General features: G+C 46.5%; 2 protein-coding genes across 2 annotated transcripts in view; both read right to left on the reverse strand.

Annotated features, from left to right (window-relative positions):
• KCTD17 (potassium channel tetramerization domain containing 17) overlaps positions 1 to 21,622 on the reverse strand; it is a 95,020-nt gene that overhangs the window by 42,634 nt on the left and 30,764 nt on the right. The window lies entirely within an intron of this gene.
• MPST (mercaptopyruvate sulfurtransferase) lies at positions 4,953 to 20,335 on the reverse strand. The gene is made up of 3 exons (XM_088456867.1): positions 20,117 to 20,335; positions 7,896 to 8,503; positions 4,953 to 6,374 (listed from the first exon to the last, which is right to left on the reverse strand). Exons 2-3 carry the CDS (start codon positions 8,494 to 8,496, stop codon positions 6,076 to 6,078), a joined length of 900 nt encoding a protein of 299 aa, XP_088312993.1. The 5' UTR covers positions 8,497 to 8,503; positions 20,117 to 20,335; the 3' UTR covers positions 4,953 to 6,075.

Genomic DNA, 21,622 nt, shown 5'->3' on the forward strand with positions numbered 1-21,622 from the left:
GGACTTCTTCCAGTTGATCAACCACCTGTGCGCCTTTAGACAAGCGACCGTCAGGTGGAGATGCTGGATCAGTACCTCCGGGGAGCTTGCCAGCAAGAGGAGGTCGTCTAGATACGGTAGCAACCGTATCCCCTGGCTCCGAAGGTGAGCCGCCATGACCACCATCACCTTGGTAAATACCCTTGGTGCCATGGAGAGGCCAAAGGGTAGAGCCCTGAATTGGTAGTGGTTGTGGAGAATAGCATACCGCAGAAACCGTTGGTGTGAAGTTGCTATAGGCACATGGAGGTAGGCGTCCTGGATATCCAGGGAGACCATATAATCCCCCGGTTCCATCGCCAGAATGATGGAACGCAAAGTTTCCATCCTGAATTTGGGAACCCTGAGAAATCTGTTCAGGGACTTCAAATTGAGGATGGGGCGATGAGAGCCATTGGGTTTCTGCACCAGAAACAGCGTAGAGTAATACCCCATCCCACGTTGAGATTGTGGCATGGGTATAATGACCCCCGCCGTCAGCAAGGCCTCTATGGCTTCCTGAACCTGCAAGGCCTTGGTTTTGTCCTGAGAAGGACTCGTGCAAAAAAAAAAACTGGCGAGGCGGCCTATGCCGAAAAGACAGGGCGTACCCCTGGGAGACCACTTCTCGCACCCGGCATCCGTGGTGGTATTGTGCCAGCACTGGGCGAATTGAAGAAGTCGGCCTCCCACTCTGAGGTCCCCCAGAGGGAGGCCCACCCCATCATGCCAAAGGCTTATCTTCTTGCTTGGAAGAAGGGCTCCTAGCACTCCAGGCTTGCTTCTTTGGCTTTGAGGTGGTCTTGGTTGCGGACTGCCTCGGGAAGGACTGACCTTTTGCCTTGCCCTGAACCCGAAAGGAGCGAAAGGCCGAGCTCCGGACCTCAGCAGGTGTCGTAGCTGAAGGGAGGAAGGCTGACTTGGACTTTGCCAGGGTATCTACTATTTTGTCCTGGTCCGGACCAAATAGTAACTCTCCATTAAAAGGTAAGGCCTCCAAGCCTTTCTTTGAATCAGCGTCTGCTCTCCAAGACCTCAACCACAAGGATCTGCGAGCAGACACTGCTGCCGCCGAAACCCTAGAGGTCAGCAAGCTAGCATCCAAAGATGCTTCTCCAATGTAGGAAGCGGCATCTCTCATCTGTCCTAACAACGCCCTCTGGACATCCGGAGCTTCATCCGTAAACGTATCCTCCAAGGCGTTGGCCCAACCCTCAATGGCCTTGGCCACCCAGGAGATGGCCATGGACGGCCGGGCCACAGCCCCTGAGAATAAATAGACTTTAGACAAGTCTCCACCTTCCTGTCCGTAGGATCCTTCAGCGAGGATATAGACGGCAATGGCAAAGTAGCACTCCTGATGAGGCGTGTTACATGGGAATCAACCGCAGGCGGAGTTTCCCATTTCTTACAATGCGCCTCCGGAAACGGATAGTTGGACGCCAACCGCTTCTGTGGCAGGAATCGCTTACTGGGCGTCTGCCAGGCCACCGCCATGTGATCCGTCAACTGATCAGACAAAGGGAACGCTGCAGAAGTAACATTAGCTTTTTTAAAACTAGGATAGCTCGACTTGGGAGCGGGAGCCTCATCCTCAATCAGAAGAATGGCCCGCACCGCCCTAACCAGAGCCCGCACATTGATGGAAGACTTAGTGTCTACCTCCTGGACTGAGGCATCTGAGGCTGAGTCATCCTGCACCGCGCCATCATCCGAGGACCCCTCAGAGTCCGAAAAATGCGCAGCCTGCGCCATAACTGTGCGTTTAGACGCCATGGAGGGCACGTCACTGCGCAACATCGACTGAAAAGCCGAAGATGCAGCCGCCAAATCTTGGACAGTGTGGGAAAGCGCATCCACCCAGGGTGGAGGAGCTGCCACAGGAGCCTGAAACGGCACCACAGCCTGCTGCGCCACCGGGGTGGACTGTATATACATTGGCAACCCCGCATAGGGACCAACAGGCTGAGACCCCGGGGGAGTCTGCAATAATTGTGGGACACCCGGGGAAAGGTAGGCTGGGGCAACGCCCTAGTAGGGACGGCAGTCGGGACCAACAGACGGTCCGCGATGGACACCAGCACCTGGGAAAACATCGCCCATGGTGGCTCCTGCGACATAGGAGGTTTAGAAGTACCAGGGATCGCCTGGCACCGTCCGCACAGGCCGTCCTGCGACAAATCCTCCCTATCCACTCCTGCAGAAGAACAATACCGGAGCCACGGAGTGCTCAATCTCCTCCTCAGACATGACCGACTATATATACAGTTATGACACAGGAAGAAAACGTGCGCACTCACAAGTGTGCTGGACAACAGCCCACAATATGGTACTGTGTAGCACACAACCGTATGTGACGGACCTCACAAATACGTGATCTATATAAGTGAGGTCAGTAGAAACACCCTTCCCCCGCACACCTGTAGGGCTTGTAGGAGAAGGAAAGGGATAGGAATAAGCTGACAGTAAGTAGAAATTAGCACAGACAGGCAGCACTAGCAAAAGTCACATACCATGCAGGAAGATATACTCACTGCACCTTTCCACTACAATCAACCTGCCCAGATTCAGTGTCTGGGAGGGCTATAGTGCTGTGTACACTGTCCTTGTCGGGGGAGAGGTACACAGGGGGACCGGTCCGCATGCTCCCTGAGAGTACCCGCACTGCCACAGAGAAAATGGCCGCTGGAGACCTCACAGGAGGAGTGGCCGTGTAACTGCAGCTCAGCTACGCCAGACTACGTGCTGAAAGGCGCGCTGAGCTGAGGGGAGGAGCCGCTAGACAGGGAAGGCTTCCTCCCCTGGCTAGCATATTAACCCCCAAGGTTGCCGGCATCCCACTTGCCTTATTTACCCTGGTGGTCTAGTGGTCTGGCGGGGTATGCCTCCACTGGACGGGGAGCCCGCCACCACCGCTAGCGCCCCCGGTCTGTCCCCTAGAACCGGGGGCATGGGACTGCATTTTTAAAAGGAACCCACGCACTGCCACTAATCAGCGGTGCGCGGCTTACCTGGATCTCCCCGGCGTCTCCGGCAGCAGTCCCGGGGGAAACTAGAGTCCGGCTAGTACAGACTCTGGCTTCCCCCGCCGCGATCCCCAGTTCAGTGCTGGCGTCGCGGCGCCAGCAGGGAGAAGGAGCGGCAGCGTGGGCGTCTGTACAGACAGCCCATCGCTGCCGCTCTGGAGAAAAACTTATTGAAAATAAATTTAGATAAAAATGAAAAGCTTTAGGGGGCTGCGGGACCCGCAGGGTGACCCGACTCCGGCAGGGCACCATCTTAAACTGAGGTGCCTGTGGCTCGGGGGCGGGGTATAGGGGAGGATGGACCCAAGTGCATCCTGGGAGCAGCTGAAAGCTTTAACTCCGTGGTGGTCAGCCCTGTTCACACTGAACTCAGGTCTGCCCTGCTAAACCTGTGAGGTCATAAAAAGTGGGAGGTGAATGCTCCACAACCACCAATCCACTCATTTTAGGCATGATCCAGGTCAGATAACCCGGGTTGCACAGTTTACACTGCACCATTACCTGGGTCCATCCTGGGTCCATCCTGGGTCCAACCCTGGTAGCTACCTGGGTTGGATTGCAGGGTCACTTGACCCAGGTTATTTTTCAGGGACCCTTTTACACTGAGCTGCGACCCGGGTAGACCGAGCAAAAACCCAGGTTTTTGCTCTGGTGTAAAAGGGGTATTACATGGCCTCCATTAGCACCAATGGTTGTCACCTCAAACAGCCACCATGTCAATTCTATTACCAAGATGGAGTGGCTCATTTGCATGTGTACTAGGAAAGTATCATCAATACGTAGCCATTTTCCCTGATCTACAGATGTCATGCTTGACACCACAAATGTTTCATACCCTTAATATAGGCTCCTCTCTTTCCACTACCTCTCCATTAGTCTTCCCACCAATCTCTGTTCTAATAATGGTACTGATGTAACTCTGATGCCACTTAACATAAAGTCACTAATGGAAGGTCGCTGTCCTGCTGTGGTAAGCATGCCAATGATGTGCTTGGTTACAGGTTGTTCCATACCGGTCTTAAAACTGTGAGAGACAAACTTAAATAGGACACAACACACATTTGTGTTCTTTGTTTAGAACACATGTTGCCAAACTCCGCCATTACAGTCCAGATTTTAAGGATATCTATGTGTGAGGCCAGATGGTTAAATCAAATTGACTGAGGTGCTAATTAAGGGCCTGATTCAGACCCACTCGCGAGCGGCTGTCCGCTCGCAAGAGGGTCGATGTTATGGACTGAGCATGCGCACGACGGAGGGAGCTCCGTCGTGCGCATGCGCCAGACGCGACGAGCGAAGGAAAGTCCTTCGCTCGTTGTGTCTGATCAAAGGGGGCGTGCTGTCGATGTTGATTGACAGCACGCCCCCTTTGGTAGGCGTGCCTCCCTGACGGGGGCGTTCCCACGGGAACGCCTCCCGTCAGAAGCCGGCCCACTGACATCACTAGTGATGTCAGTGGGAGTGATTTTGGCTCTGATAGAGCCAAAATCACTCCGGAGCTTGCGGTTGAAAACCTCAACCGCAGGCTCCGGCTCGCAATTTCGATGGTCGCGATGGTCACGACCATCGCGGCCATCAAAATGCACGCTATACCCACAGCTATACGAGCGTCCAGAAGGACGCTCCATTTTCATGGAGGCCGGCCCTCATTCAGAGCGTGCGCTCTGCTCAGAGCGTACGGCTCTGAATGAGGGCCTAAGTCTCCTGTGCTCAAGCATGGATATCCTTAAAACATGGACTGTAATGGCGGAGTTTGGGAAACTCTTATTTAGAACATAAACGGTCTTCTTAGGTTTGCAGAAAATTTCTGGATTAACCTTAAAGTAGCTTCTGTTTACTCACCGACTGTACCTGTAACTACGTATAGATGATAAATGAATAACTTTGGTAGATATATGCACTAATAAGGAGGAGCTAGAATGTACATGTTTATTACTTTACAGCTGTCAAGACTCCACAAACATCAAATACATTCCCGTTACAAATACCTATAAAGCAGGACAAAGAAATATCACATTTTTCTATACAGTAATTTTCAAAAATGTAATACAGCTACTGTATAGCTGTTACTTTATAAAGTAAGAGACTCTGAATAGGCTGTACAGTGCGTAATCACTGTGTATAAGAATGTAGATCTGCCGATACACTGGCTAGTAAGAATATAATCTCAAGCCTGGTTTAGTAGACATGTGTAGGATTATAAAATGATTATTAGGCTAGGTACACAAAAAGCAATACTTGGGGTGAATACAACGCTACTAAATCGTGCTCAGACCCTGATTGTAAATAACAGTGTGAGAATAAACTATAGATTACATATGACCTCCGTGTGTAATCTGCAATATCTGCATGTTTTGTAGGACATTCACATCAGATTGTAATTTCCACCCTTGATAAGTACCTAATGATTTCCAACAGTTTTTTACAATTCTAATGTGTAATATAATTTGGTCAATTCAGTATCATAAATCAGAACAATCCCTGCCTACTATATAAATGTATATCACTAATATTTTTTATCCCACTCAAAATAATAATAATAATAATAATAAAAACATTCGCCATTTGCACCGGTTTGTGGTTCGCTGCTGAGGATGACATACACACAACCTCGTACCCCGGTGAGCGTAGTGACAGATGACCGTGGTAGCCGTGTCCAGTCACACAAAGTTCTCACCTATAACATTATGGACGGCTACCATAGATACTTCAGCCATCTCAGGCTTCAAAGGACTAGAATTTCCCAGATGTTTCTCATATATTCAGAGAGAGGTTTTTCTAGTCAAAAAAGTCACTTGTACTCAGGATTAGGACTTTGGAGCTCTTCAAGAGGTTCTGATACTTAAACTCCCACTATGAAGAGAAGCACACATATAGGTAACTGAAATAAGGCACTAAAACCGATGTTACCAGGCATGGCGAGAATCTGTAGATGTGAACACACTGGTCAGAATACAATGGCATAAGAAAAAATCTCTTTCTTAAGAAACTGTTCTCAGGTCATCATACACAAGGTGATTAATAGGGTCATTTATAAGGTCTTTCCTCTACCCTCTGACACAACCTCTTCTGGCTTTGCACGCATGTACCACTCAACCCAGGACCCATCATATATGGCAGTATCTTCTTTACCACAGAGGAAAGCGGCTAGAGCTATATGGCAGGCAGTGACTCCAGAGCCACAAGATGCAACCAGTGGACGCGACAGATCAACGCCCTTCTTCTGAAAGAGACGTTGCAGCTCTTCAGGGGACTTTTCACATCCATCTTCTGTGAGGAAGTCCGGGAAAGGAAGGTTTACTGATCCAGAGATGTGTCCAGGTTCAATTCCTAAAAGATGAGTCACAAGAAAGGTCAGGAGACAGTATCAGCTACAGAGGAAAAAGTAATCAATGAAGGAAGGTTTGGATTATGAATAATGGATCCCTAGACAAGTGGTCTTTACACACAAACATTTCAGAAAGGCCATTCAATTATCATACGGCTATCCCCTTTTCAAGTTCAGATTGCATTCACCATAAAGTGGACAGAAAGGGTTGGGTACGGGATGCCGTCATCCCTACAGGAATAGCATAACAACACTTGTTGGTCGGTAAGCTAACCCTCCCCGCAGCCTAAACCTAACCTCCCCCCCCAGTGCCTAAACCTAACCTCCCCCCAGTGCCCAACCCCTAAACCTAACCCTCCCCCAACCTCGCTATTTACCTTTGGTATCCCAGCAGTCGGGATGCCGTCACCGGTAATGCAAACGTCGGCATCCCCACTGCCAAAATGCCGAATGTATCCAGACAGAAAAGGCATCTGAAACATACATTTGTACGTGGCAATAAGCAGGAGCACAACCTATGGCAAAGCCCCAGGCTACATACATACCATGAGACTAACAAATACGACTGGCAATAAGCGTGTTAATTTTAAGAGGACATTTTTACCTGCTCACTTAAATATCTGAATATTTGTGCTTTGCACACAGTAACACATGATAAACACATTAAAAATATGTTTGTGACTGTGTTTTCAAATGTTTCGGGGCCTGAAATGGGCAGTGACAATGCAACTGTACGGAACCACCCTGACTTGTGGAAGTGTCATATGTGGAAGGGAAGTCTGTTTGAGGGGATGTAGTCAGCATCCCACCTGTCGGAATCCCTGCGCCGGAATGCTGAGTACACACTTGAGTGACAAAGCAGCCAATTTGGTAGGCTATCGGCAGCTCAATATGTCTGGCCAGACACAATAACTGGGCAGGCATTTAAATTTGCCCGTCCATTTCTGATGTTAGTGTTGGTGGTCCCTGCAGCCAGTGTATGGGAGGTCAGCGGGCTGTCCATACATACAGCCAGACGTACTGATATATCTACATATGTAATCGGCATCAGCTGTGCTGCAGGGTTGACCCGATTTGTCTGAACAGCACTGTTCACCGTCATATCGGATGTACACACCCACTGATGCACTAGCGATAGATCATTCGATCAAACAAACGATATATCGACAAGTGTGAATCCAGATTAGCACTATATTGAATATTAAAATCCTGCTGATATGGCATTACTAAATATAATAGCTATTGCTTCAACTTTTAAGTTAGATTAAAAGATAATGCGTGGTCCTGCTGAATGTTACAGGTGCTCCAGTGCGGCCACTTAAGTTTATCAGCTGAGCAATCATTGGTGTAAAAGGTCCGGTGTATATTTTAACAAGAATAATGGGAAGTGAGGCATTAGTAATATGAACATTTCCCAAGCCATTGGGTACCAGATACATAACCCACGTGAGTTTATTGAGTAGTGGTGAACGTGGAACAAGACATTAATAAACAAGTTAAGTACTTTAAGAAATAATCATTACCTTCCCTAGGCTCAGGTTCAAGTCCCCGAAATCTTCCCTCCACTCTGGCATCCACCGTTTGAAATGCATTTCTCTCCACGTTCTCCACCATTTCCTCATATCCAATCACCTGTGATGTGTTCAACTTTGCCTTGAACTCTGTTGGTTGCGGACGAGGCTCCTTCCCAGAGTTTACTGGAAGATCTTCCTTTAGCCATGCTTTAAGGCCACCATCCAACACTGCCACATGGGGATGTCCAAATACTCTAAACATCCACCATAGCCGAGGAGCACTGTACGAGCCAAAATCACTTGCATCATACACCACCACATTGCTGTTGTTGGAGAGTCCAAGTCGGCCTGCATATTCCGCAAACTGTTCCTCACTGGGTAGCATATGGTCATACGGGGAGGTGCGATCACTGCAAGCATCTATGTCAAAAAAGTAGGCTCCAGGAATATGATGTTCCTTGTACTCACGCCATGCGTCACGTCCAGTTTTGGGAAGATGCCATGATGCATCAAGAATACGAAGGGTTCCTTTGAGAGCTGAACCAGGCCGCAAAGATTCCCAAAGCCAGCGGGGGGACACCAAAGCACGAGGCAGGAGTTGGGTCATCATGAAACTTCTAGGAAGGAATAAAAAAGGACAACAAGGTAAAAGTATAATTTATATTTTGTTGAAAATGAACAAAATACAAGACAAAATATACCGTTAGCTTTAAAAATACAATTCGATGAGAACTATGAATATCAAGAGTGAATTGTAGACAAAGCACTAGTAGGTATGTAAGCCCAGAAGCTACTTCAGAGGTAGTGTGACCAGGTAGGCCCCCTAAGCCTCTTGACCCAGTAGAAACAGCAACCCCTGCACACACTATAGTTGTGCCCTTGAATATGACCTTATTATATGTACCTTTAATCATTTACACAGATGACAATGCACCAGGCAGCAACTCTTCAATTAAATTATCCACTTTCTGTTGAGGGTATGTGAATATACAGGGCAGCAAGGAGAGAGCTGTCAGCAAGGGCTCAAGAAAGGCACCCATATATCCCACTGTTGGCCACATCCCCTCGTCATCCCTGTGCAGACCCATGATGTCTGTTGAGTTTACAATACACAATTTAGAACACAGGGGAATTTACAATGCAGACCTTCCAATCCACTTTAAAAACAAAATTTCAGAATTAAAACAAATTGTCAGCTGAGAAATCCTGCTGCATCACCCAGCTTTCTGTGCTGCAAAATGTTCTGCGGTCCAGCTCAATTGACCCTTAGGCTCCACACACACAAAAGTTTTTTGTGCCCTGTGTAATGTTATTGCCGTATGTTTCAATCTCTTTTCAATCTTTAAAACTGAAACCGTGGACGGCAGTAGTCTTAGTCAGTGGTTATGATGGCTGTAACACGGCAACTGTGCCGTGTTCGTGCAGTGTGGAAGCCCTAATGTATTTGTAACTTCCTAACAAACGATAAAAAAAAACAGTCCAGTTTTTGCCGGACTGACAAAAAACAGTTGTGCGTGAAATAGCCCTTACAGTGTAATATCTGGCTGTAAATCACGCTATTCATCTTGAAAACAGTTTACACCCACGTTGAGTGAAATTGATTGGGTAATGCGATGATGCAGGGGAGGTGCTGGTGATGTGTCCTGTTTATACAGCGCTTGTAATAAACACCTGTGATCTCCTACAAGCAACCCCACCACCACAACCGGACGAGGCTTCAACGAGAAAAACACCTTTCTCCCCAGAGCTATTTCTTTTGTTATTTTAAAGGAAATGGTGGATGGTTTGTCCATAGTGCGAGGGGGTGCAGGATGAATGTGCGTGGGGGTTAATGAGTGCTGGCAGTGTGAGTGTGTCAGGGAGGCTTAATGAGCATTGGCAGGGTGAGTGTGTGTGGCGTGTGTGTGAGGGTTTTAATAAGTGCTGGCATGGTGAGTGTGTGTGTGTGTGTGTGTGTGTGTGTGTTTGGGGGGGGGGGTTAATGAGTGCAGTCAGGGTTAGTATCATTGAGTGCTGGCATGGTGAGTATCGGTGTGTGTGTGGGGGGGCTATTTTCTTTCGGTTTTAGTATAACACTTTTTAGGCTACTCTAATCTTTACATTTATATGCACAGGACAATCTGCATCAGGAAAGTCCTGAAGGGCGAAGGTGACGGTGGTGATGCAGAAGATGGATGATGTGTTGCTAGGAAGACTGTTCAAATCCCACAGAGGCTGGGACTTTCCTTCACAATGTGGGAAGAAAACATACAGCAGCATCTGAGTCCGATTCTTGTTGGAAGCCGTGTAAGGGACTGCGGATGCCCTAGATCGGTACACTGTAACATCACAAGGTAAGAGTTAGATTTATTTATCCTGATGCATCCATTGTTGTCAGTCACTTTACTTCTTACTCATCGCCGGGGCAGGTTCTTATCATAGCCAGAGTATCGCCAAGTCCTGGCAACTGTAGCTTGATACATGCACCTGATAAAAGATTTCTTATTGCCGCTATAGAACACAGATTATCCTGTTGTTAGAGGCACTCCTATTGACTGTTAGGAAAATATGGTTGGGATGACCTTTAGTGGTATATTTTTATGGAGACTCCATAAATGTTACGCTCGCCTAGTAACCACGCTACTCCTGCACAGACTACAATGGGCTTCAACTATAACAGCTGCCCATCCAGGGTGAAATAAGTTCACCTGGTACTAGGATACCACCAGGACTTCATGCAGGAACAAGGAGTTCCCTGGGACTAGTCAAGGTGGGAGTGAGCTGAAATGGAAAATTAACGTTGATCATATAGGAGACAAGGCAGGGTACTGGGTCTTGAGATAGGTAGCATGGAAGGTATCCAGGCAGGGTACAGGGTCTGGGGACAGGTAATAGGACCAGGTAAGGCTAGAACAGACTGGGATTCAGCAAAGACTGAAAGCAGGAACAAGGGCAGGAAGCTTGCAGAAATCCACTAACAACCACAGCAGGGCAGGTAATCTCAGACAAACAAACTATAACCAGCAAGGCACCAGAGCACTGATTGTGCTTTAACTATTCAAGAAACCAAATCAGAACCCATAAAAGAGACAGGCCTCTACCCATACATCACACTGCAGCTGAGTAGCTGCACACACACACAGACATGTTCCTTAATTATACTGCAGCTGAGTAACTGCAGATACAGAGGAAATATCCTAGCTACTATTAATAGCCAGGACCAACAGGCAGTGTGGCCGCAGAGATTGTGAGCTGCAGTGGCAGCTCATAACATAAAAACTTAATAACTGGATTTAGTAAAGCTGCGTACACACCTATAGATATATCTGTCCAATCCGTCTGGTGGGATGGAAAATCTGGTAATGTATGGGAGCAAATAACAATAGAAATTTGTTACCAAACACTGGAAAACGGACCAGATTTTCCTTCCCACCAGACAGATGGAACAGATATATCTGTAGGTGTGTATAGACCATAACAAGTATTTCCCCCCTTTTTTTAAGAACCAATGAAGAGAAAAGAAAATGCAATCTGTCTAAAACAAAAGAAACTAGCATTAAATGAAAGGGTTTGAAAATATTTACAAATTTATTAATTATAAAAGATTTGTGTATAAGTTCCCCCTAACTATGTAATTATATACAGATCTGCATGTAAGATCCTCGTCTGTAGATAGACAAGTGTCAGGACATGTTTCACCTCAATCCCGTACAGTATGCCTTCAAGATGATCCCACTCGCTCTCATTCCATCACAAACTTTACAAAATATGCGCATAGAAGACAACCAAGTGCACCTTTGTAATTGCATCCAACTCCGTTCTCCGTGGGAATGTCATAGTTATAGCTGTTATACCACTAGTGGGTCTTCAAATGTAGTGAGCATGTCAACACCACAATGCCAGCGCCAGTTTCCCAACATGGGTCTAATGTAACTTAAAGAGGGGGACGCATCATTGCAGATATTGCGATCAAACCTCCGAAAATGGCCTTTCTGGAAGGTTTGGCCACTAACCACATATGTACCAAGCTCTGGAGTGCAATACATTCCGGGGCTTGGATGCGGTGTACAACACCATCTTTAGATGGCATTGTCCAATACAAGTTTCTTTTTTTTTTTTTTTTTAATCAAGCATTTTTTTATGAAATTTTCTTTTACAAGAAGTAGAAATAATTTTCAAACACATACAGAAATATGAGCAACGTGTCATAACAAAATATCAAACTCTGTAAAAATTAACCAAACGGTAATTAGTAGATCTATTATTGAATATTCAAAACAGAAATTAAAATAATTTGAAGAAATAATGCATACAATTAACATTAACAATGTTGATTTTGAGAATGAAATACAATCCATACTGGTTGGCGGAGTTACAAAAACAATAAAAAGGAACAGAGATGTTAAGTGTCGAGAAGGGCATAATGGGAGTCCTGCCATAGGTACCAGACTTTATCAAATTTCTATGCGTTTGGATTCCTCTCAAGGGAAGTTGCAAATACTATCGATGCCTCCCAGCTCCCCAGTGGTGTGCGCGTCACTCGACGCTTGCACAGAAGGACTTGTGGGTCAAATGCAGAAGTCCTATCGGAAAGGACAGCTGTCAGTTGCGATTTTTTTCAAGCATACGTTAATAAACTTTCGTACTCACCTGGTTCTATATTAAATCCTAATCATCAATGTCCCTGGCAGTGCCATTCACTATGGGCCGTATTTAATTAGAGATGAGAAGCCGCAATTGGCGAAACACATTCGCCGATGCGATGTTTACCACATTCCAAAGTATCGCCCTATTCAATTCCAGCACATATTCGCATGTGCGAAAACTCCAAAAACAGGCGAAATAGTTTCTCCACCCAAAGGCAGGAGAAGAGATGCGCAAAAGCCTTTGGACAAACCCCAATGACTAATTAGGCAAAAAGAAAATAAAAACACACACACACACACACACACACACACACACACACACACACACACACACACACACACACACACACACACACACACACACACACACACACACGTGTACATTTAGGGGCGAAATAGTGTTTGAAAATAGGTTTATAGTACTGGGACTGGTATTTTGGAGGGCTGTGTTGATGGGACAGGTGTTTTTAGGATTGCAAGTGGCTGCAGCAGGTGTTTTTTTTTTTTTAATGCACTTTATAGACACAAAAATATAGGTTTTTTATGGGGTACAGACTGATTTCCCCCCCCAAAAAAACCCTGATTTTTTGCTAGTTTCACCAGTAGCTGCATTCACACCTCTGCGTTTTTACCGGCTTTGGAATTGGATAGGGTAAAATAGCGCATTGTGAAAGTACAAACAGGCGAGAAGATTGCAGCAGCAAACAATTCCACCGGCTGTGACTTTTCGCCTCCAATATGAATCTGGCCGTAAGGAAGATTTTATCATGGCTTCACCGGGTACATTCTCTCTACACAACGTTCCCTAGCTCCCGAGCACTGCCTGTCGCACTATGTCACAAACATCTGCTCTTTTATAGATCCTCTGAGATAACTAGTCATTGACCAATACCTACCCACCCCCCCCCGACACTCACATCATACATAGGGCGGAATTCAATTGTTTTCGCAGCCCGCATCTCCCATCTAAAGTGACAGGAGTTCGCGGGCCGCTATGCAATTGTTCCAGAGTTTCGTGCTGATCGCGCCCAAAGTGGCCGGGTTTAGCCACGTAAAGCAGCTAAACCCGATCAAAGTGCTGGGCGCAATCGCGAAAAGAGATGTTTGGGCGCCCAAACATGTCACTTTTCGCACATTTCAGCTCTCACCCCCCCTGGGGCTGCGAGCTGAAATGTAGCGCTGTCAGCTGATCGTGCCCGACAGGAGCAAGAATTGAATAACTCCGTCTGGGGCGCGATGGGGGCAGGAATCAATTGAATTACGCCCATAATGACCAATGCAACTTCTACCTCATAACAATACAAAGCTCCGTGCCTCTGCCTGGCTCTAGGAACAACAATCCCGAACATATTAGCACTTCAAATCTTTGGGGTAAATTTACTAAGAATCGGGATTGACCCGATTTGCAAAGTGATTCATCTCGGTATAAATCGTCGGAACTCGGGTGATTTTTTTCCCCAAGTTCACCAACAGGCGATTTGAGGCTAAACGAGTTTGCCGATGGTGATGTAGGTCGAGATTCTCGGGTGATTTGTAAGCAAGCTCCAGTGAGTTAGGTCACCCAAGATTGCAGTGATTTCTCTCTGCACGACTCTCCCTAGCAAGCAGCCTGCACATATCAGTGAGATATGTGTAAGCTGCTTGTGTTGTACCTGTAAAAAAACGGTTTTCAGCTAAACTTTTTCGCCGATGACAGTTTTCGCCGATATCATTTATCCCCGTATTCAATTTCCCCCGACTTTTCGCTGGTGCAAAAAGTTTGCTCATTGTAACGAGCGGAAAGTATCTGCAATGGACGCCCGGCGGAAAAATGTGCAGAATTGGGGTTTAGGGGTGCAAATTTGCGGGGACCACCCTAAATCCTTTTTATACCACCCTTGATGCTAACTGCGTCAAAATAACAAAAAAATTACACAAAGGACACCCCAAAAAAAAATCACTTTGAAAAAAAAATGGGCGAAAAAAAAAAAAAGTTGGGGTACAAATTCCAAAACTAGCAAAATAGCCTCTGGGGGGGGGGGGGTCTGGAAGTATGGGGGATGGTTTTTTTTTTATTGCAGGTGCTTGCTGAAGGTGAGTTTTATTTGTGCACTTTAAAGCTTTATTTTAGTGACTTTGACTTATGCTTGCACCCATTTTCATGTACCCCAAAATTTGATAGGAATACTTAATCCCCCCCCTCCCCCCCAAAAAAAAATTGCAAAACTGTATTCTTCATCACTTGCTCAATGACGCAAAATAGCGCCTATTGAGACCATTTAAAAACCACAAATACCTTTAAAAGGGCTATTCGGGGGTGCCCATAGTGATCCCCCATGCCAAGACATCTTTATGGGGGTGCCAGGATGATTTCCCGAAAATTGACAGGACTTTTCCGATACTTACCTTTCCGCCGGGTCCCGTTTTCGCCGGATCCAAATTTAATACACTGATAAGAGGGCACGCGCCCGATACTTTATCCCAGGAAAAAACAGGGATGATGGCAAAAAGTCCGACCTCAAATTTTTTCGCCTCAAATTGTTAAAAAAAATAAATAAATTACGTGAGGTCCCCCTCAAAAAGACTAACCAGCCCTGGACTTGCCAACCAGTCCTGGTTCTTAAAATTACAGGGTACAAAATGTGTAGGGTACCACAGTAATTTAAGAACCAGCAGCAGGGCCAGACCTAGTTTTAAATATAAGGAGAAAAATTTTGGCGTGAGGTTTCCCGTATATTTAAAACCAGCTCCGGACCCTTTCTAGTGGGGGACTGATGCCACAGCCAGGGGTTCCCTTTCACCGGGCCCCCCAGCCGCAGCATCAGCCCCGACCGCTAGTCAGCCAAGGCCAGGGATCCCTGGGGAGTTGGGGACCCCTCCAATAAAGGGGTTCCTCTCTCCAGGGCACCCCTGGTCTAGGCTGATAACCCGGGGCTATCCCCGCCACCCCTGGGCAGTGGGTGGCGGGTTGATAGTGTATGTGTAGTGTTTTAAATAAAATTATCAACATTGTCTTTACAGTGGAACTACAGGTCCCAGCAAGCCTCCACCGCATGCTGGTACTTGGAGAACCACAAGTACCAGCATGCGGGGCATTAAGGGCCCGCTGGTACGTGTAGTTCACCTGTAAAGAAATGTGTATGCAGGACATACCGATGGTTGGGTGGACAGCACAATGCAGGACATACTGATGGTTGGGTGGGCAGCACAATGCAGGACATACATATGGTGGGCAAGGACAGCACAATGCAGAACATGCACATGGGGAAAGGGTGGAGAGCACAATGCTGAATATACAGAGGAGGAGAGCGATAGACTGCAAAATGAAGGACATACAGATGAATGGGGCGAAATACACAGATGACCGGTAGCACAATTCAAAACATAGGCAGAGAGGCTTTAGAACGAACATATACAGATTTGGGGGTTACACAAATACAATACATACAGACATATGGAGAAACTTAAAATAAGCCAAAGGGGGAAAAAAAAAGTGAAATGGACAGAATAATATAAACAAAATGTTAATACAAATATATATGCTGAACATAAACCTTAAAACGTTATAGACTTTATATATATTTAGAAGGGCGGTAAGCTTTGGTGCAAAGCAATGGGTGAAGGGACGGGCTTCAGGAGAATCGACGTGGAGAGGTCACAGGAATAGAGCGATGGGGGTGGGTGTCGATTGGGACGGCAGGGGTCAGAACAGCAGAGAGGTGGGCAGTATCTGACAAAGTGGAGGACAGAACAGGGAACAGATACTGAAGTGACCCAGCAAATGTCTGGTTTAATAACCTGTTATAAATACATTATCTATCTATATAGAATATAGACAACCCCAATATCACTAGTCACCCCCCGCGGCAATGGTCACTTTACCTGCAGCGCCACACCGGAGGCCCTTAATAAATTTCAGCTCCAGGCCCATGTGGACCTTAATCTGGCACTGGTTGTGTCTCTCTAGCAATTAGGAGTTGTGCCGTAGAACTACATATCCCAGCATGCCCTGCCATAGTTTTGCTATTTGGCCATGTTAAAACTGTTGCAAGGCATGCAGGGACTTGTAGTTCAACAATAGCTGGGGGTTATTGCCCACTCCTGCAGCTGCTGTTTAATCACAGCATATGGTGGTGCGAGCAGAAATCAGGCTACCATAATTGCTCCTATGGCAGCAATCTGTCCCATTATAATCTCACCATTGACCATATTACTTAGCAGCCATGCACTGTTCCGTGCAGTGAGGTGTATTATACATTTTTATAGTCAAAACTCTGGAGTAAAAGGAGCATGACAGGTGAGGCACTGCATCCCCTGTCTACCTTTTCCACACATCCCTGATCAAAACACACCAAATTTCAGCACCTTTATATAATGCCCACATGAACCCTCGGGTTCATATATGTAAATCTGACTATGATACTAGCCAGTGCGTCCCCAACCATTTACCTCACACACATATAAAAGAATATTATATATATTTTCTCCCCAGAAAATTTTTCCAGCCGGGTGGTATCAAGAAGTAGCCGGGTGGGGCCTTCGCAATAATAAAATGTTTTAAACCCTGACCTTATAAATAATTTAAACTTCAAATAACATTTTATATAGTAATTCTCCTCTTAGTAGAGGCCCAGTTGTCAGATTATGAAAAGCTGCAAAGTCTGTTGGAATTGGTCCTTTTTATACAGTTCCCAGATACTGGCCCCACTTGCAGGCTCCCAAAGTGCCGGGTGGTGCACCCGCAAAAAAACTCCCCCACTGGCTCTCAGTCAAAAGTGCCCATTATGCAGTGCCCCATGTAGTTATCCCCCTGTATTTGTGCCCTTTATACAGTGCCCCCTATAGTTATCCCCTTTACGTATTGCCCCCCTGTAGTTTTGTTTTGCCCTTATGAAGTGCCCACAGGCTGAAATAATGCTTCTATGCAGTGTCCCCAGACTGGCCCCATATGCAGCAGTGCCCCCAGACTGGCCCCATATGAAGTAGTGCCCCCATATGCAGCAGTGCCCCCAGACTGGCCCCATATGCAGCAGTGCCCCCAGACTGGTCCCAGCCCCAGCACAGGACTTACCTGAACATGCTCGGTGGCGGTGCTCCCACTGCCTCGCTCTGACTGAATCTAGCAGGCGCGCAGGGTGGGCTCTTCACGTCGCAGGTGATGTCATCCGCGCAGTGCATGACTGGGAACGCTTGCCTCTGAAGCGATCGGAGGCTTCTTTAGCCTCTGTTCGCTTCAGAGGCCAGCGTTCCACACCAGGAGGTGGAGGGTGACCGGGAATGCGGCGGGAGGGGGGATAATATATATATATATATATTACACACACAATACTTGTCAAAAGTCTTAGCACGCCAGTATATTTTAAGGCCCATGCGTACCTTTTTGCTATGTATTTCCGGAGCGGTCAAACGTCTGTTACGCTTGCTAGTAGTCAGAATGAAGTTGTCCTCACGAACAGTTGTTTTTGGACGACCAGTTCGTTTTCTTGTAACATTTTGACCAGTTTTTGACTTTCGTTCAATAGCCTGACGCACGGCCCCAACGGATATCTACAACAGTATGTGGATTTCCCGCAAAGAATAACCTTCTTCCCTCAAAACAATGATTTGAGCACGTGTTTCCTCACTTAACTCACAGTTCTGTTTGCCCATTTAGACTAACTGGAGCTTTCAGGAAACTTGTTGACAATTTGGAACGTAAGAAAGCAGCACAACCACATGCTGATAATGTTCGATTATTTTGCGCTCACGGAACCAGGGCCGGATTAACAATGGGATGGATGGAGCTGCAGCTCCATGACAGCTGCCTCATAAAGCCGGGTACTGTGTAAAGTGTTCTATAATGGCTACTAATAAGTAGCATCGATTAATGTGTGTACACTGTACTGTATGAATGGTGGTGTGCTCAGACTTTTGACAAGTACTGTGTGTGTGTGTATAATATATATATATATATATATATCCCTGAAGTCTGGGTCAAGTCCCCGAAACGTCGGCAATAAAGGACTTTAATACTTGATTTGAATAAGCCTGACGAGTGCCGCCCTTTTGTTGTTCCTGCATTTGGATGTTTCTCTATACCTCAGGAGGGCACCTCAGCATTAATTGCATTGGAATACACAGGAGTATATGTTTTCATGCAGAGCATTGCAGGTCTGAACCACGTCAACTTGCAACAGGTTGACTCTGGCAAAGAGTTTACCCCCAATTTTAACCCTAACATTTCTACTGTCGACATGTCATGTGTCAGCATCAATGGCATTCAACATTATCATGTTCACTGTTGACATTGTCAACATGCTGACTACACCCCTCTAAAAAGTGTGGACACCTAGGGAACAACATCCTGGCTATATAACTACTTTATCAGTAAAAGTATCTTCCTGTTCCAAACCAGTATGGTGTAACCATGCAGACAAATAATAAATGCTCTCTGGACTTTGCGTCCATTGGCATCAAATTAATAGAAGTGGCAAAGTGCAATAGGAACTTTACTGAGAATTACAGAACTCAGCAATAACTCGTATTATAGACCTCCTGGCACATGTACCACAAGGAGGAGTAGGAGGAGGGGGAGGCACATGTACCACAAGGAGGAGTAGGAGGAGTAGGAAGCACATGTACCACAAGAAGAAGGAGGAGGAGGCGGCACGTGTACCACAAGAAGAAGGAGGAGGAGGCGGCACGTGTACCACAAGAAGAAGGAGGAGGAGGGGGAAGCACATGTACCACAAGAAGAAGAAGGAGGAGGAGGGGGAAGCACATGTACCACAAGAAGAAGGAGGAGGAGGGGGAAGCACATGTACCACAAGAAGAAGGAGGAGGAGGAGGCACGTGTACCACAAGAAGAAGGAGGAGGAGGAGGCACGTGTACCACAAGAAGAAGGAGGAGGAGGCACGTGTACCAGAAGAAGGAGGAGGAGGAGGCACGTGTACCACAAGAAGAAGGAGGAGGAGGAGGCACATGTACCACAAGAAGGAGGAGGCACGTGTACCACAAGAAGGAGGAGGAGGAGGAGGCACGTGTACCACAAGAAGAAGGAGGAGGAGGCGGCACATGTACCACAAGAAGAAGGAGGAGGAGGCGGCACATGTACCACAAGAAGAAGGAGGAGGAGGCGGCACATGTACCACAAGAAGAAGGAGGAGGAGGCGGCACATGTACCACAAGAAGAAGGAGGAGGAGGAGGCACATGTACCACAAGAAGAAGGAGGAGGAGGAGGCACATGTACCACAAGAAGGAGGAGGAGGAGGCACATGTACCACAAGAAGAAGGAGGAGGAGGCACATGTACCACAAGAAGAAGGAGGAGGAGGAGGAGGAGGAGGCGGAAGCACATGTACCACAAGGAGGAGGAGGGAGGATAACTAAACGCTATGGAGCAAAGCAAAAATCCGAATGCATGAAAATCCATAAACCATAAGCAGCAATAGTCACAAACAGGCAGATCTCATGTACTATTTACTGGTTAATAACTAGGCATCATGTGGCTCATGTTGCTGAGGAACTACAAGTCTCAGTGACTGTGGCTGGCAAGGCATACTGAGACTTGTATTCCCACCAGACCAGAGAAGGTTACGTTACGTATCATAGTGATGACGCTACTGTAAGATATCACAAGTAAGTACCAGCTCCGGCGTCACTGCTGCAGCTCTGATCAGTCACCGTCCCCTGACTTCCTCCGTTGCGTGCCCGCTCTCCCGGACCAGTCCGTGTCCTTCCTGTCACATTCTCCTGTCCCTCCCTCTAGGCTGTCTCTGCTGCTGCCGCCGCCGGCACCGGATACTCAACAACAGCAGCTCAGGTCCTGCACGTCCGCAGATGGAGGCAGAGGCCGGGGGTGTGACAGCGGGACAGCCAATTACACAGAGGTGGGAGGGGGCGTTTACAGAGGATTTATAGACTTTACCTGGAGAGAACACAATAACATTTCCCTGCACGCCGCAGTGGTATGCTCCGGTTGATGATTCTGAAATAGCCAGTAACATTCACACAGGATAATGATATAGGGGCACGGGGAGAAGGAAGGAATATGATACATCAGTGGCAAACGCAGGATTTCTAGAGGGGGGTTTCCAAATGCTTGATTTTAGAGCGAGTGTGACCAGTCCATGAAGAGGGTAGAATTAGTACTTATCCAGCTTTAATATGCATCATACAAAGTGTATTGTGTGTCATAATTCCAGCATAACTGGACCAGAGATCACAGTAATCCATAAGGTGCAGCAGTAGGGCCATCCTGCCTTAGCTGAATGTTTTTATATTAGATGTGGGCACTATTCGAGAATATTGGAGCAAGTCTGGGAACCTGGAGGAGCAGCAGAAGAACCTAGCACTGCCCTAGACACATATGTACATATTAGGCTCTATAGCAGTGCATTCCTAACAGTGCATGTTTTCCAGATCTCCTAGTTGGTGCACAGGTTCTTTATTACTTGCTGATACATGTTAAAAGATCCACAGGTAGTGCTAATTATTTCATTTGTGATACTGAGAAGAACATGCAGCACTAGTAACAGTCTATTATATTACTTTTATATTGTGGTCATGGTGTGGGCTGGGGAGGGGGGTTTCCAGGCAGCCGGATACCCCCCTGCGTTTGCCTATGCACATAGAGAAACAATTGCACAGCACTATAAAACTTCCTATGTGGGGATATAGCATCCTTCCTTTAACATCTCATATGAACTTCAAATAGTTATATTATAACAATAAGTTAAATACAGTACGAGGCTGTAGTTAGCTTCTTATTCTGCCAGAATCTTATTTACTTCTTATTCATTTTGTAGCTTCTTATTCAGAACATGTTATATTAAAACATTTTTATCAAACAGAATCAATAATCTTACATTGAATAAACAAAATATGGTATCTATTACACAAATTTCAATTGTATTTTGCTTGGTCCACAAAGCTTTTGGGCATGAAATAGGGTGGTAAAGTGGGCACAGGGACCAGATTGTCTATATTTGAAGTAGTAGCTGTAGTTGTGCAAGGGTTAACTAGCCTTGGGCGACAAATGTGACACTTGGAATCCACAGAGCGGCGTCACTTACATATGACCCATTTGCAATTAGCCTTGCCCAACAAGGTTTTGGGCATGAAATAGAGTGGTAAATTGGGCACAATCACCA

This window comes from Taudactylus pleione, unplaced genomic scaffold, assembly GCF_031769625.1.
Source record: "Taudactylus pleione unplaced genomic scaffold, aTauple2 ptg000726l, whole genome shotgun sequence".
NCBI lineage: Eukaryota > Metazoa > Chordata > Amphibia > Anura > Myobatrachidae > Taudactylus > Taudactylus pleione.